The sequence below is a fragment of the Aythya ferina genome, assembly GCF_964211825.1.
Source record: "Aythya ferina genome assembly, chromosome: 9".
NCBI classification, from domain to species: Eukaryota; Metazoa; Chordata; class Aves; order Anseriformes; family Anatidae; genus Aythya; species Aythya ferina.
In genome coordinates, this window is record NC_140305.1 from 19,050,830 (window position 1) to 19,065,749 (window position 14,920).

Genomic DNA, 14,920 nt, shown 5'->3' on the forward strand with positions numbered 1-14,920 from the left:
GGGGGGGGGGGGCAGCGCAGAACCACCCCTGAGGGCCACGTAGCGCCACGAGGGGCTGCGGAGCTGCGACAAAGGCCGAGGGGAGGGATCGGGGGGGGGGTCCCTGAACCCGGTCCCGTGAAGGGGGTGCCGGGGGAGGGGGGCTGTGTGTGGGGGGGGTTCCGCCGGTTCCGGTTCCGGCGGGGCCGGGGCGGGCGGGCAGGGGAGGAGCCGGAGGAGCCCCGAGCCTGCGCCGTGCGGGGCGGGCGGCGCTGGGACCCGCACAGCCCGGGGAGAGAGGGCACCGGGAGAGGGGGCGAGGGGCGAGAGGGGGGCTGAGGAGGAGGAGGAGGAGGAGGAGGAGGGAGGAGGAGGAAGCCGGGGGTCGCGGGAGGAAGGCGGAGGAAGAGGAGGAGGAGGAGGAGGAGGGGCAGGGGCGCCATGGCGGCGGCCGAGACGAAGATCATCTACCACCTGGACGAGCAGGAGACGCCGTACCTGGTGAAGCTGCCCATCCCCGCCGAGCGCGTCACGCTGGGCGACTTCAAGGGGCTCCTCAACCGGCCCAACTACAAGTTCTACTTCAAGTCCATGGACGACGACTTCGGGTGAGCCCCCACCCCCCGTTTGGGGCACCCCCCCCCCCGGTTTGGGGAACACCCCCCTCGGTTTTGGGGACCCCCCCCCAAAGGGTGGTGGCTGGGGGTGGTGCCCCCCATCCCTCCCCAGCACCCCCTTTTTGGGGCTGGCCGCCCCCCCCCCGCACCATGGGGAGGGGTCCCCGCTGTGCCCCCCGCTGCCTGCATGGGGCTCCCCCCGGTTCTGTGTCCCCCCGGTGCCATCACCCCCCCCCACATTGTGTTTTAGGGGGCCTTGCATCTCCCCCAGGGCTCAGGGCCACGTTCCCTGCCCGGGAGGGGGGCTGGGGGCAGCTGTGCTCTCCCACCATCCATTTTGGGGAGCGCCATCCATTTTGGCAGCGTCCCCTCTCCCCCATCTCCTTGGGAGGAGCGGGGGAAACGGGGCCGGCTTTCTCCTCCCGGCCCCGAGCGCGGGGCGAGAAGCCCCCCGCTTGGACCCTGGGGCAGCCCCCCAGCAGCCCCCGTCCTCTCCCATCGCTCCCTTTTGTGATCATGCCGGGCTCCTTCCATCGCGTGCGGAGGTGAGGCGGGCCCTGCTGTGCCTCGCGCCAGCTTTACGCGGGGCCTCCGTTGGCTCCCACCTTTGTAAAGTCCCCCGACCGCTCCGGGGAGCGAGCGTCACGTGAAGCCAGCTCCCGAGACCCTTTGTTTTGCCCGAGGTCTTCCCACAGCTGACTCTCCTCTGGGTTTTTTTTTTGCACAGCCCCGTCCCGGGAAGGCAGCCTCCCTTGGCTCCCGCGGCGTGACCCTTTCCCATTCCTAGTGGGATTGCAGCGTGTTGCGTGAGCGCCTTCCTTTCCATTTTTTTTTTTTTTTTTTTCCCCCTCCCCTCTGAAGATTTAGTGTTTACACTAGGTCTTGCGGATGGAGGCTGGGGCTGCAAAAGGCTTTCAGTTTTATAGCCTTCCTAGTGTCTTCTCGTTGCGCCAAATACCTCCCTAGGCTGCGAGCTTGGCTCGTACCGTAACTTAAACAGGGCTGGGCCTGTTCGGGGCTTGGATGGAAACCCGTGTGGCTGCCTCAGCAGGGGGTGCTCTCCCCTCTGCAGCCCAGCGATCCCGGTGCCCAGGTTCCCGTTAGCTCGGGAGGTGCCAGCTTTTCAGATGAGGCTTGAAATTTGGAGTCGCTCCTTCGACCGCAGTCTGGGATGCTCAGCCTCCCGAAATTCCTCCTGACCCAGCGGAGAGCTCAACAGCTTCCCCGTGCTCTCCAGGCCGAGAGGAGCCCTCGGCCCTCGTTTTCCATCCGTTTCCCCCGCGGGATCAGTTGTCGGCGGATGGTTTCCTGTCCCTCAGCTGTTGAGCAGCGTTGGGTGCTACGAAACAGCTGCCTCTCCCCGGCGCGGAGGGGACCGAGTTTCATTGGTGGGAGAAGCAAATTCTCTGTGCGTGCTGTTTGTAAACAAATGCCTTGGGATCCTTTGAAATGTTGTTCTTGAAGGGAATTCAAGCTTGTCTTGAATGAAACATTGCCATGTGGGTGGGAGAGCGTCTGCAGAACTATAAACAAAGTTTGGTAATAAATAGCAGCGTCTCGAGCCGCGAAGAGGGGTCTGGTGGCAGCAAAGTTCTGTCTTGTGCCTTTTCATCCTCTGTTTCTTTAAGGCTCCGTGAGAGGAGGCAGATGGTAGATTAATGAAACTTGAAGATCAAGCGGTGTAGGGAGTTCTTGTGGATCCTAGCAGGGAGAGGGAAGGTCGCTCAGGAAGATCCAGCGAGGTTAGATGGGTCAGAAATGCAGGAGGGGAGAGTTGGCTAGGACAAAGCTAACTCCTAGGGGAAGAAATGCCCTCTGGAAGGGAAGGTGTGTGCAGCCCAGCAGCTGCAGAGGTCTTTTTGGGCTGTGTGGAGGCTGTGTGTGAGCTGCCCATCCCTCAGTGAGGTCCTGCGGGGTGAATTGCATGGTTTGGGCAGCACGTGCTGAGGCCTCACGTGGAAAAGGGCCCTCGTGGCGGGGTGCCCAGGATGCCCCATCAAGAAGGAGGTGTTTGGGTCTCTGCTCCTGCCCAGAGAGCTGAGGAAAGGATTGGTGCTTGGCTGGAGCTCGCAGGGAAACGGCCAGACCAGTCCAGCTGCCGCATTGTCTCCGAGAAGCCCTGCAGCCCCAGGCAGCACTTGAAATATTTCAGGCTCCCCGGTAATTGGTGTCCAGGAGAAAGCAATCAGTCGGGCTGCGGGGAGACGCGGGGATGGGAGGGCAGGAGGCACCTCAGCTGCTTGGTAAAAGCCTGTAAATTTATGAGCGATTAGCGAAAAGCAGCAAGATTAATGCTGGCTGTGTTCAGCCAAGGAAGGGCGTTGTATGTTTGTGCGTTTATCCCTCTGGCCCCCTCTCCTCGAGGTGCCCTCTGTGTCGGGCAGCTGATCAACAAGGGGGCAAGATCCTACAAAAACATTGTAGATCCTTTGGCTTGCGCATTTCTGTAGTGCTCGGAGCTTTTGTGGGATCCCTGTGGCACGGGGCGAAGTTCTCCCTGCGACCCAGCGTTGCTTCTCACTTCTGCTGCCCAGGTCAATTTGGTTTCTCCCTCTTCCTCCTCTTTCCAGGCTGTGCATCTCCAGCCAGGCGTTCCCTTCAGCTCACCCCATCCCCAGGGCAGTATCACAGCCGCGGTCTCGGTGTGTGGGATTTTTCATTCTTTTGTTTATCTTGTTAATATTTGTTTGCTCTGAGAATCAGGGCGGTGATGGAGCAGCTTCAGTGTTTACATCTCCTTGGAAATGTGAACTGAGGCTCCCCAGGGTGGCTGTGGGGCTGTCAGGCCACGCCAGGAGCTAATCCTGGTCAAAGTGCTCGGTCCCAAATCACGGGGACACCAGAATGGTGCCACATCTAGGCAGGAGGGAGGAGAAACGAGAAAAATTAACGTACCTGGTGGTGGGGAGAGGAGGTGCGAGCAGCAGGAGAGCCGCAGCGTTTCTCTGCTTCAGCAAACAGTCGGAGGATCCAGCCTGTGCCCGGCTGTGTGGAGCGGGGACTTCAGGTCCTCTTGGACCTGAAGCTGCTTTCTGTGGATGTTGCTTCACTGGGAAATGTGGAGATGTCCTTCGGCTGCTAACGTTGGAGAAGGAAGGTTTTTGTCTGCAGCTGGAGTCTTTTGATCCAACGTTTTCCAGGTAAAATCTGTGCAGTGCTCTGAATACTTGCGAGATCCGAGTTCCCCACCAAGCCACGCGCGGGCTTTTTGGGGAGCTTTGGGCAAGCTTTTTAATTCTTGCCTGTTTTCACTCCTAATCTGTGCAAGGGAAGTTTTAACAGAGCTCCTGTGCTCTTGTGAGCTTCTTCAGCAGGTGATGGTGTGAGTCTGAGTGCCGCAGCTCCATAGCAGCGCTCTGATCTCCAAGGTGTTAGATCTCCTGGGGACCTGTGTGGCCAGGAAGGGAACAGCCACGCTGACGGGTCGTGGTAGCGTGTGGTTTGTTGGGACATGGGCTTCAGAGATCTGTAAGCATCCCTCCAGCCCCTGTCCCCCACAAGAAAGGTCACCTTCTCTGTGCAGCACATCTTTCCCCGGGGCAGATCTTTCTGTGCTTGCTTCCCCCAGCTAACTGCTGGCTTCTCATCTGGCCATGTGGCTGGTGCAGCTCTGACGATGTCCATCACTTGACCTGTGGTTTCTTTTGGCTCTATTTTTCACTTGCAATTGATGCTACTCGTTGCTGTTGATCAAGGTGTTCCCACAAGGGCTTGCTGATGTTTAAGTAAGACTTTTCAAAGCAGTTTTAGTTAAATGAGTGCAATTTGTGCATCCAGGTAAGTCCTTAGCACCTGGCGTGAAGTTCTCGCTCCCTTGTCTTGCCACAAACCCTGGGGTGCCTGTAAACCTGAATTTCTTCAGCGTGTGGACAAAGCGCTTGGGTGAAGCATCTCTTGTGATCGTTTCGCTCATCTCCACTTCCCTCAGACCTCTTCCAGGCAGGAGGGAGCAGCAAGGGACGTTTCTCCTGCAAGGGGACCTCCCTCACCTCACGTCCTTGTCCTGCATTTGGGAGGACACCGGAGGCTTGGGCTGCAGTGGTGGGATGCTGCTCCTGACTGCAATTCCAACTTCAGAGCTGTGGTGAGCGCTCCCTAGGTCTCAGCTGTCAAGCGAAAATTGGTATCGAACTAATCATTAGCCCGGTGTCGCATCCAGACCTGCTTAATTATCACCTGCTCTCCACAGGCGGGTACGAGGCGGTGATTAGGGCGATGCTCTGGAGGCAGAACAAAGCGGGCCCTGCTGCAGTTCCCAGGGCAGGGGTCAGATGCCGTTGGTATTTGGCGACCTCATCTCCTGCACATGTGCGCTGGGAAGCGCGGTGACGCTCGCTGAAAGGCCGAGTGATTTATTTTTATTGCAGGATCTTTTTGAAATCGATGCCAGCAGTGACTGTCCTTCTGGCTTAAAGCGTTTTGGAGCTGGGGAGGGGATCCTAAGCCTAATAAGCGGTGTCAGTCCTGCAGCAGTGGTGAGCTGCTGGCCTGGTGCCCCTGCCTTCCCTGCCAGCTTTTTGTAGCGGGAGCTGAGGGGGGATTTATTTTGCCTTTTTTTTTTTTTCCTTCTTTTAATTTTGAACTGGAAACTTTGCTGTCTGCAGAAGACCTTTGCTTGTCCCATGCTCCCGGCGGAGAGTGCTTCCATGTCATCATGGATGTCACGCAGGGAGAGGTTGGCAAGGAGTCCGTGCTGAGGCTGTGAGTGAGCTGAAGCTCCTCCAAAACCGTGCGACTCCTCTGTACGCCCGCTCCCTTTTGCTGCCTCTGTCTGACAGCACCGGCCCCGCTGCGAGGTGGCTGTCACTTTTTTTTCAGCTCTGAGCCAGAAGGCCAGCAGATAACTCATCCCTGGGGTGCAGGGAGGCCTGCTGGGTCTTGAGGGGTTCCCCAAATTGATGCTGGAGAGGCGAGAAGAGCTGAGGGAGATGGAGATCCGTGCTCCTGAACCCGTGGTGGCCGTGCACGCTGCTCCTTCTCCGTTTCTAGAAAAGAGAAACAGGTCCAGCTTTCAGCTCTGTGCCCAAAGTGGCTTGCCTTGCGAAATGAGGTGGGCTCTACCATGTACGTTTCCCTCCTCGGATGGAAATGTCACCTGGCAAACTGACCAGAAGCTTGGTCCCACTCAGCTACGCGAGAGACCGCAGCACCGTGTCTTTCCTTTGCCCTGCCCCAGAGGATAAATGCCCCAGAGCTGGGACGTGCCCAGGACACTGTCTGTGCCTGGGGTGTCCCGCTGGTGCCGGAGCTGCTCCTGGTCGTAGCTGCTGCTGGAGAGTGTCCCCAGGCGTGGTGGCGGTGGCCTGCGGTGGTGCCAGGGCTGGGGTGCACGTGGGGAAGGTTTGGTGGTGGCGTTTGCTCCTTCCCCAGGCTGTGCCGGGAGCTCTGCTGTTCGGAGCCGGCCGTCACGGCCCCGTAGGTGCCCGGCTTTGTCTGCTGTGGTCGGAGCTGTGCTGGCCAAGGCCACGCTGGCTGATGGCAGTGCTGGGTGATGGCAGTCCGATGGCAGTCGGAGCCTGGTTTCTTTGCCCAGGGGTGGCGTTCTGAAAGCCAAGTTAGCCAAATTGGGCCGCGGACCAACTGCCCTCGGGCCTCGTCTGTACTATGCAAACAATGAAGCTCTACAACAGCTATTGAACTTGTTTGCAGCTAGAGCTGGTCAGAATTTTCTCCCGAAATATGGTGTCGTGTCGAAGCCAGCATTTTTCTTGGAGAGGTATTGTTTTCAATTATGTTTTAGATGGGAACGTTTCTTAATTTTATCCGCTCTTGTTGTCTCTGGAGAAGCAAAAAGGTCAGGAAACCTTTGCCCATCTGTGAGAGCGAAGCTGTTTTGGTGCAGTTCTGTGTTGAAACCATTTGAAGGGCTCTGTTTTGAATTCCTGCACAGAACAGAAACCTACCTTGATGTCACAAGTGTTGTCGTGAAGTGAGGCTGTGTGCCCTGGCTGTCTGCCCCGCAGCTGGGCACGCACGGTTCGGTCTCTGACATCAGGTCAAGCACCATTAAAAATGGCTCAGAAACTGCCTTGGGGGCTTGGCTTGCACGTTGGTCGCTGTGACAGGAGCTGTTGATGATGGAGGAGGCCACTGCCCAGTCTTCCAGTTCCCACCCAAGTGCAGATTTAAGCATTTCATCTAGAATCTGCCCGTTCCTGAAGCCTGGGTCCTAGCCTGCCCGCACAGCGGGTGCTGGAGCTTCCTGGTGACAGCACCAGAAGTGACCTCGCTTCCCTGGTGGCTGTGGGTGAGAGCAGGACCAGCACCTGGGGACAAAGTGGCCGGTGTTGGACTCTGAAGGAAGGTGGTGGTGTACAGGGATGGAGGCTGAGCGCTCTGAGTCCTTTAATGAGTCCCTCTTCTTGCTCCCTGCCTCCTTCACGTGGGATTTCCCCACCTGCCCTCCCAGCAAACCGCTCTGTGGCTGGCCTAGGAAATGTCCAGGGCTTATTCTATGTCCAGATCTTACCACCACGGTGAGCTTGGGGATGCTCGGGGCAGAAGGGCACTGTGAGAATAAGCAGAGAAAATGGGGGTCCCCCATTAGCTGCATGATGTGTTTGGCTTCAGTCCTTTCGGTGGGCATCCAGCCCTCCGTCCTGACCTGGAGGCTGTGTGTGGGGAGGTGTAGGGAGCATAGTTAAAATTCCTCGAGTCCTTTTTGAGCCTCCTTGTGCTGGAAGGATTGGGAAGCCTCTCGCGTGTCTGTGCGGCGGTTGCTGAGCTGCTCTGAGCCGAGGGTCTCTCTGCTGTGCTGAACTGCTGCTCCTCCACCCTTGACTGCATCCAAATAGATAGAACAATGTTGTGGTTTGGGATATTTGATCTGCGTAAAAGCCCGAGAAGGAAAGCTGGGCCTGCAGAACGCAGCACAGGCCGTGCCTGCAGGAAATTGCCTTCATGTTGTCACACCAGCTTCGCATCACGGCGCGCATCCGACGAGGCAGCGGCTGGGGCTGTGTGTTTTCGGTGTTTCCCATTGATTTCCTCCTCCGTCCATCCCCTGTTTGTTATTTGGAGCCTGCCCTTCTGACCTGCGCTGGCTGGCTGGAGGTTTTGCACAAGGGGGATGTGGCACCACGTGGCTGTGTTGCTGCAGGGCCCCTGGGCCAGGTCGGTGGGTGAGGGAAAGCTTCGTCCTGCTGCTGGCCGCCTCGGGGAATTTTTGAACCAAATCCTTTCGTGAAAGCTTTTGGGGAGTCACTGAAGTGAGGTAAAAATACAGCAATTAATCTAATCATTGTAATTTTGTATGTTTTTTTTATATAATTCCATAGTGGCCTAGGAGAACATGGAGTTTTTGGCTTGTGAGTGTCGCTGTCTGCACAGAGCTGCTTCGGAAAGCTTGCGGAGCTGCAGCGTTCGTGTCTCCCCGAGCCCCTGCTCTGAGGCTCTCGGTTTCACTTGTTTCCATTGCTGCTGTTTTTGTTGTAGCAATAACATCGAGCCCGTGCAGGAACGGGCTGAAATTCTCTGGAGGCTTTGGCAGGCAGAGATGCCTGATGCTGCCCTTCCTGTGCCGTGTAATCCCGCACCGCAGCGGAGGGCTGGGGCTGCCGTCATTGTTGTGCCAGTTATTTATCGAAGGAGACGTGCCAGAGGTGGTGTTTTTCCAGAATAACTATCGAAGGCAGCAGAAGCAGCATTTGGGTACCCTGCTCTGCTCTGTCTATGGAAGAAGAGATCCTGGGAGTGGCGACTGCAGGGGGGAATCCGTGTCTGGTCCTGGCAGAGGACAGGAGCTGTTAGGGGCAGGGCTTCCTCACGTGCCGTGGAGCAGGGATCTGTTTCTGGGAGAGCTGGCACCGGCCGCAGTGTGGGCAGGCTCTCCTGCTGCTTTTTGAACTGCCCCTAGTGTTTTGAGGGGAATTCACGTGCTGCGTGGCCCCTCTGATGTCTGGCAGCTGCTTCTGGGGTATGGTGAGGCTCTGCCGGAGGGGTCTGTGTTTTGGGAGCTGTGGCTCTGCGTGGATTATCTCAGTGGGGATGCTGGTGCTGGCACATCAACTTGCCCACAGGACTTGGTCCTTGTCCCTGGGCATCGCTCTGACCTGCTGGACACTCACAGTCCTTTCGTGCCTCCCTGCCCATGAGCAAATCGGTCGTCCCCTGTGTGCCAAACCCCTGGGTCGGGCTCAGATCTGCACTGAGCAGTGTCAGAAGCGTGACCAGAAGCGTAGCTTGGCTGCCTGACGGGATCAGCCGGGCACAAGGCTGCTGCTGTGTTTGGCCCCAGGGCTCAGCAGCTTCTCACTCAAATTGAAGCTTTTTTTTTTCTTCACCCCCCTCCAGAAGCTGTGATGGGTATGCAAACTCCGTCCTGCAGTTTGCATACGGCTAACGAGCTGTCCCGGTTCCTTCAGCCCTGCCTAGCTCAACCAGTATTTTAGTAGTTTAGTGCCATTCACCCAGACTTGCCCGTGGGCCCAGCTGGGGCCCTGCTGTGCTGGAAACCTGTGCTGGGGCTTGGTGCAGGAAGTCTTGCCACTGCATTGTGCTCGCTCGTTTTAATGTTTTCTCAATGACTCTGAGAAGGGTGGATTTCCATGGCCCTAGCTGCACATCAGTCCCCTGTGGCAGGCCTTCCTGTTGTCTTCGGGAGCTGGTAAATGCACCTTTAGGTCCTGAAGGGGCTCATGTGAGATGATTTCCCTTCCAGACAGAGCTGTGGAATGATGTCAAACTCTTTAGGTTACATAAATCCAGTTATTCCCAGCCTGGGCATCCTGGTAGGAGTTTCAGGAGGTGGCTTCGCCAGTCTTGAAGGACCTGGGAGCCCTCAGCCTTGACTTCGGGACCCTCTGCAAGCCAACATTTTGAGACATGTGGTGACTTCTGGAGGTGGCTGGCCATTATCCGGCCTGCAGTGCAGTTGTCGGAAGGTTTTGGATGGTGTGTGGCAGGTCAGGCCTGGGGATTTGCAGTCAAAGAAAAGCAGCAGCTCTGGGCTGGCCTCCCTCCCGCAGCGGTGGCGCGTTGCTGTGGTGCTGCAGAGCACCGTCCTCTTCTGCATTGTGGGGGAAGTTATCCTCTTGTTGGAACAGCCACTGATCCCTGGTGTGGAGGCAAGTCACAGCAGGATCTGGGCTGGTTTCTGTACATGGCACCTCACACGGTCTCCTGACTAATGCCAGTCATCACTTCCAGCCAGGCTGCTGAAACGCACGAGCCTCGCTGCTTGCAGAAACGCCTTCCTTCCAGATCAACACCATGGCCTGCACCCTGCGTCAGCGAGCCTCTGACGCTCCTTTGGAGGAGTCCTTGGCAGACGAAAGTCTCCTGGCTGCCTAGAAATCGCCTTGTCCAGGGGTACATCCATCCGGTGTCAGGAGTCCTGTGGGCCAGGCCTTTCATGAAGAAAAGAAAGAGAAGTGGGAATTTCCATTGCGAAGAATAAACCAGCAGCAGGGTGGAGACAGCTCACATTTTCCTCGCTTCTTGGCTAATCAGATTCCTCTTAATTTGCAGTAATTGATTGGCTCCTGCTTTACAGCTAGCTGTCACCCGATGTCTGGGCCTCTAGTTGAGAGTGTTGTGTGCCAGCACTCGCTGGGTTTGGTTGGGACGGGAGCATCTTGTCCTTTCCCTTGTCCTTTCCTTCCAGCAGTCGAACAGTGTGTGCTTGTTCGCTGGGTACTGACTGCAGGACAAGCACTGCTGGCCTGGTAAATGATGCTTGGTGGGAGATCGAGCTGCTGATTGCGTTGTTCAGCCCTGCGTCTCGAAAGGAGTTTGGTAAAGATGGATTGATACTAGCTGAACTAAATGAAGTGTATAAAGCGCTACTAAAATATTCTCTGTTCCCTGTCTGGCTGTACAGGGAATTTCTTGTAGCATCCCCTGCACTGATGGCATCAAAAGCAGGAGACCAGGTGGAACAGCTAGCCTTCCTCTGCCTCGGATTGGTTTTCTCTAAGGGTAGACCAGTTGTTTAAACCATGGCTCTTGTGCTTTGCTTTTCTCCAAGTTGTTCCCTGCAAGCTCTTCCCCATTTTGTGGTGAAGCGAATATTTCAGGTTTTGACCTTTATCCAGGACCTGAAGGTGAGGAAGGAACAGGACACATGTCATTGACCTAGCGATGGTCAGAAGTGGTTCTTAAGAGCATTCAGCCTCCCTCATGCTCTCTGCTTCCAGCATTTTGGGGCCAGAGGGATGTAGTGCCACTACTTGCCCTTTCTTCAGGGTGCTGCAATAGCCTGGGATCAGGGACAAAGTTCTGTCTTTGCTGCTAAGCAGCTGCAGCTCTGAAAGGCCCTTCTTCGCGTGAGACCTTCTCATTGTCTTTGGCAAATGTTTTGTGGTAGAACTTAACGTTTTGAGCTTTATTAACTCCCTGGTGTTTTTATAGGGGTTGTCTGTATGGCTGATAGACCCAGTTAGCAGTTGCTGCTGGTAGCGCAGCTGGGTGTGAGCAGTAGGTGCAGCCATCATCTGTTATCCTCCGAGGCCCCTTCTTCCCACCAGGTAGGACGCTGGGCAGGTTTCCTTGGGAAGCTCACCCACTTGTTTGTGCCAGGAGAGGGGAGCGTGAGCTGGTGTCTTGAGGGCAGGACACGTGTAGAGGCTGTTTTGTCACCTCCAAGGGGAGATGTGTCATTAAATACAAATTGTTAGCATGACAGGGGAGTGAACCTCGCTCCTCCCCGCAGACATCTGCCTCGCTCTGTGCCTTCCCAGCCCTGCTCAGGACCAGCAGGGAGGTGCTGGGGGAGCAGGGGGCTGGTGCTGGGCAGGGCTGCGGTGCTGGGAGCCTGGACAAGGGGGTGCTGGTGAGCAGCTCCCTCCTTCCCCAGGTGCGCGAGCCCAGGCCTTCAGACCTCGTTTCCCACCCTCCCCCTCTCCCCGTTTTTCCCCTCTTCTCCTCTCCTTGCTCTCCCGCTGAGTTGATGCTTTTCCAGGAATGAGCTGTACTGCTAGCCCAGCACATTCCACAGCGGCAGCGCTTTTTTGGCAGGAGCTTTGCCTGCCGTTAAGAAAAAGCAGGACTGACTTGGCGTCCCTCAGCCGAGAGCCAGAAAAGGAAGGCCCGGACCCACCTTCCTCACGGGGCACGCAGAAGCCTCCCCCATGCATTGTGCCCATCTCCTTCATCCCATGTGTGGCAGCGGCAGGTCCTGGCATCGTGCTGAGCCCCCCACAGCCCCCCAGGACCCTTTTTAGCTCCTTGCTATCAGGCACAGTCGTCTCCATAGTGCCGAGTCCCTTGGCGTTGCGGGGAGCCTGCTGCTTTTCTAGCTGGAGAGGGGCGGGTGATGGCTGTGGAGAATTGCAGGGAATTCCCTCTGGGGCCTGGGGAAACCTCTCCAGCCTTGTCAGAAGAGTTGTGACCAACAGAAGTGTTGTGACCACTGTGCTGGCTGTCCTCAGCGAGCCCTTTGTGTCCGCCCTCTGCACGGGCCCTGTCCTTTCTGTCAGCCATGTCGCAGCTCCGTGCCGCGGGCTGTGCCCGTTGTGGCACAGACCAAGCCGCCTCCTTGCCATCAGTGTGAAATATCAGTGCCAGCGGCAGGATTTTGCCCTGTTTTATAAACATGTCCTTCCAGCTGAGGCCTTTTTGTGCCTGATTCCTGTCCCACCTTGACCACAAAATCAACTTTTGGTCACTGCTCTGCCTGGGGGTGTCTCAGTTCCCCTGAGGTCCTTCCTGCGGACATTTTATCTCAAATCTGCCCTTCTCACGAGGAGCCCTTGCACCTCCTTGCACCCTCGTGCTGTGCTGCGTAGGCAAGCTCTCAGAGCTGCTGAGGAGCTGAAATGGAGCTACCGGAGCAAGGAGTCTGGCCGGGCTTCTGCTGGGAGTTCCCGTTTGTCCTGATTTCCAATTCAAAGAGCCTGAAAGTGTCACTGCACCTTCAGGGGCCTGGAGCAGGCTCCCTTTGATGCCGTCTCTGAATGGCCTTCTGGGGGCTGCGGGGGCTGGAAGCATCGCCCAGGATAGGATTAATTCCCTCCTGCAGCTGGGGTGCTGCCCCCTCCCTGGGTCGAGGCCCGTCGGGCTGGTTTGCAGAGCAGAGCCGCAGCCAGATGGTCACTGCGGAGATCAAGGCGGGACGGGGCTGCCCGCCCTTCAGCTCCCTTTGAAATCCAAGTCTGGAACTTTGCTTTGATAAGTCCTGCTCCCCGGCAGGCCTCGTTCCCAAGTGCCATTCCTTCCCCAGTCCGTGGGCTAGGTGAGCAGTAGGGCTGTCCTGTTGTCCTCCACCCAGTGACACCTGCGTGACTGAGCGCAAGTCCGGCTGGAGCCAAGCATCTCCTGAGTATGGGGGCTGTGGTGTATGTCCAGTGTGTTAATTAGGAGATCTTGGGGAAAACAGTTGCCATCTTAGATGTCTGTTCAGTCCCTGTCCTGTTGACCATCAAGGGAAGAGCACAGCAAGCTCTGGGGTGCACGGGGAGGCTTTGGAGCAGCAGCAGTGAGTGGGGTTGAGGGAGGCTGGGCTGGTTACAGGCTGAAAATGACGGGCTATTCTGTGCTTTTATTCTGTGCTTTTGGTCTTAGGCACCATGTCCCTGCTCCTGAGGAGTGCAGGTAGTAGCTTGAAATGTGATCTGCTCCCTGAGAAATCCTCGTAAAGCACCCTTGGTTTGTTAGGAGAGCAGAGGTGACCTCCTGCTCCATGCAGAGCTGTGTTATCGCTGTGCTAGCAGGGCGGTTGCTTGGTGTTTCTTGAAAAAGAGCCCTGATACAGAGGGTGCTGCAAGGTTGGTCACGTTCCCACAGGGACCTCGGGTGTTGGGTGTACAGGCAGGCAGGAATGCCTCTGGGGAGCGGGGTCTGACAGAGCTAAAACACCCCCAGATCTGTGTTTCCCTTCTTACGCTGCTTTGAAATAAAGGCACGATGGAAAACACTGTGTCTGAGGATTTCAGAGGGAAGATAAAATGGGGAACAACAGTCTCTATTTACCCTGAGAGAGACCTTCTCACCCCAGTGCACTGCATGCTTGGATCCTACGTTCTCCTCCTCTGCACAGAAGATAAAAATACGGAGAGGAAGACCCAAAGACTTGCCTGGCTTACGGAGACAGACACCTCAAATCCTCTAATCCTGTTTGATGCGTGCTGCTTGCCTGCGAAACCCAAGGTCTCGCTGATACACGTGTGATCGCTGGCGTATGTGTTCTTTGGTTGGACCTGCAGCCCTTGAGGGGATTGTATCCCCACGGGAAGCACGTGTCATGTCTGGGCTTAGTCTAACAGGCGAATAGTTCGCGTCTGAAATCTCAGCTCTGTTGGAGAATCGCCCTGTCCAATTTTCTCTTCTGGTGAAATGGCTGCAGAGCTTTTGAATCCTGAAGAAGGGAGAGGAGGGGGGTTTTGCTCCACAGCTGGGCGATGCTCACGTTTGGATATTAAAACATGAAGTTGTTTCCTTTTACTGTTCGGCATCATTCATCTATACAATCGTTTGGAGACGAGACATCCCTGCCCTAAGGCATGTGTATTACAGGTCTGGAAAATGAGATCACATTTTTGGTGTGCAAATCTCTGAAGCCTGTGCTATCAGATAGGAACGGCTCCTGATTTATTTATTCTTTCTGTGGTTCTGTGGGGTGCAGGAGATGGGGGCTGTTAAGGTCATAGGAGTGGCCTATGTAAGCTGTGCGCTTTTGGGGGGTTGTAAGAGGAGGATAACTTCAACACTGAATCTCTTTTTTTTGTGATCTTGGAAGAAATGTCACTGTTCTGTGAAGTTTTTTGAAGAATTGAATTAAACAAAGGAACAGATCTTTTTTTTTATCTACTCTGCTGGTTTTAGATCTTCTTTTTAATCTGAAGTTGTCACTGCTTAGCTGTGCTCTCAACCTCTGCACCTCCCCTGGTAACAAAGCTCCTTTTCATCCTCGCCATCAAGATGTCTGACGTGCGGGAGGGATTGCTTCCCTTCTCTGGCTTCTCCGTGCTGACCCCCCCCACCCCCTCCACCTCCAAATTCAGCTTTTCGGAGTTGCAGGACTCGCCATATCCTGCGATTCTCCTTTCTGAGCATCCTCCCCCTTAGGTAGACGAGCTGGGGGACGGAGTTGCCAGAGGCCAGCGGTGACCGCTGCCGAGCTGCGGCGTGCATCCAAACCCGAGGCTCAAACCCTCCCACCTGAGCCTTTGTTAAAGCCTCCAGGCTTTCTTCTCTTCCCCGGGCACGGCAGCTGCCGTTCCTCCATCTTAGCTCTTTGTCAGGACCCCGCTGTGGCTGGCGGGCCCTGCTCAGGAGGGACCTGAGCTGGCTGAAGCTCGCAGCTCCCTCGTATCCGCAGCCTCGCCTGGGCTGGAGGCCACCGAAGGGAGGCTGGAGCACGGCAGCTGCGCGCTGCTAACCTCTGC

General features: G+C 56.3%; 1 protein-coding gene across 6 annotated transcripts in view; it reads left to right on the plus strand.

Annotated features, from left to right (window-relative positions):
- Positions 1–387: 387 nt before the first annotated feature.
- The window catches only part of DVL3 (dishevelled segment polarity protein 3), a 29,862-nt gene continuing 15,329 nt past the window's right edge, over positions 388–14,920 (plus strand). For 3 of the 6 annotated variants that reach the window (XM_084529350.1, XM_084529348.1, XM_084529351.1), the window contains exon 1: positions 389–587. In XM_084529350.1, the coding sequence (XP_084385476.1) occupies positions 421–587 (167 nt within the window). In that variant the 5' untranslated portion in view covers positions 389–420. Of the gene's footprint in view, positions 588–14,920 lie in introns of all 6 variants that reach the window. The other 3 variants (XM_084529349.1, XM_084529352.1, XM_084529347.1) reach the window with 2 other exon arrangements.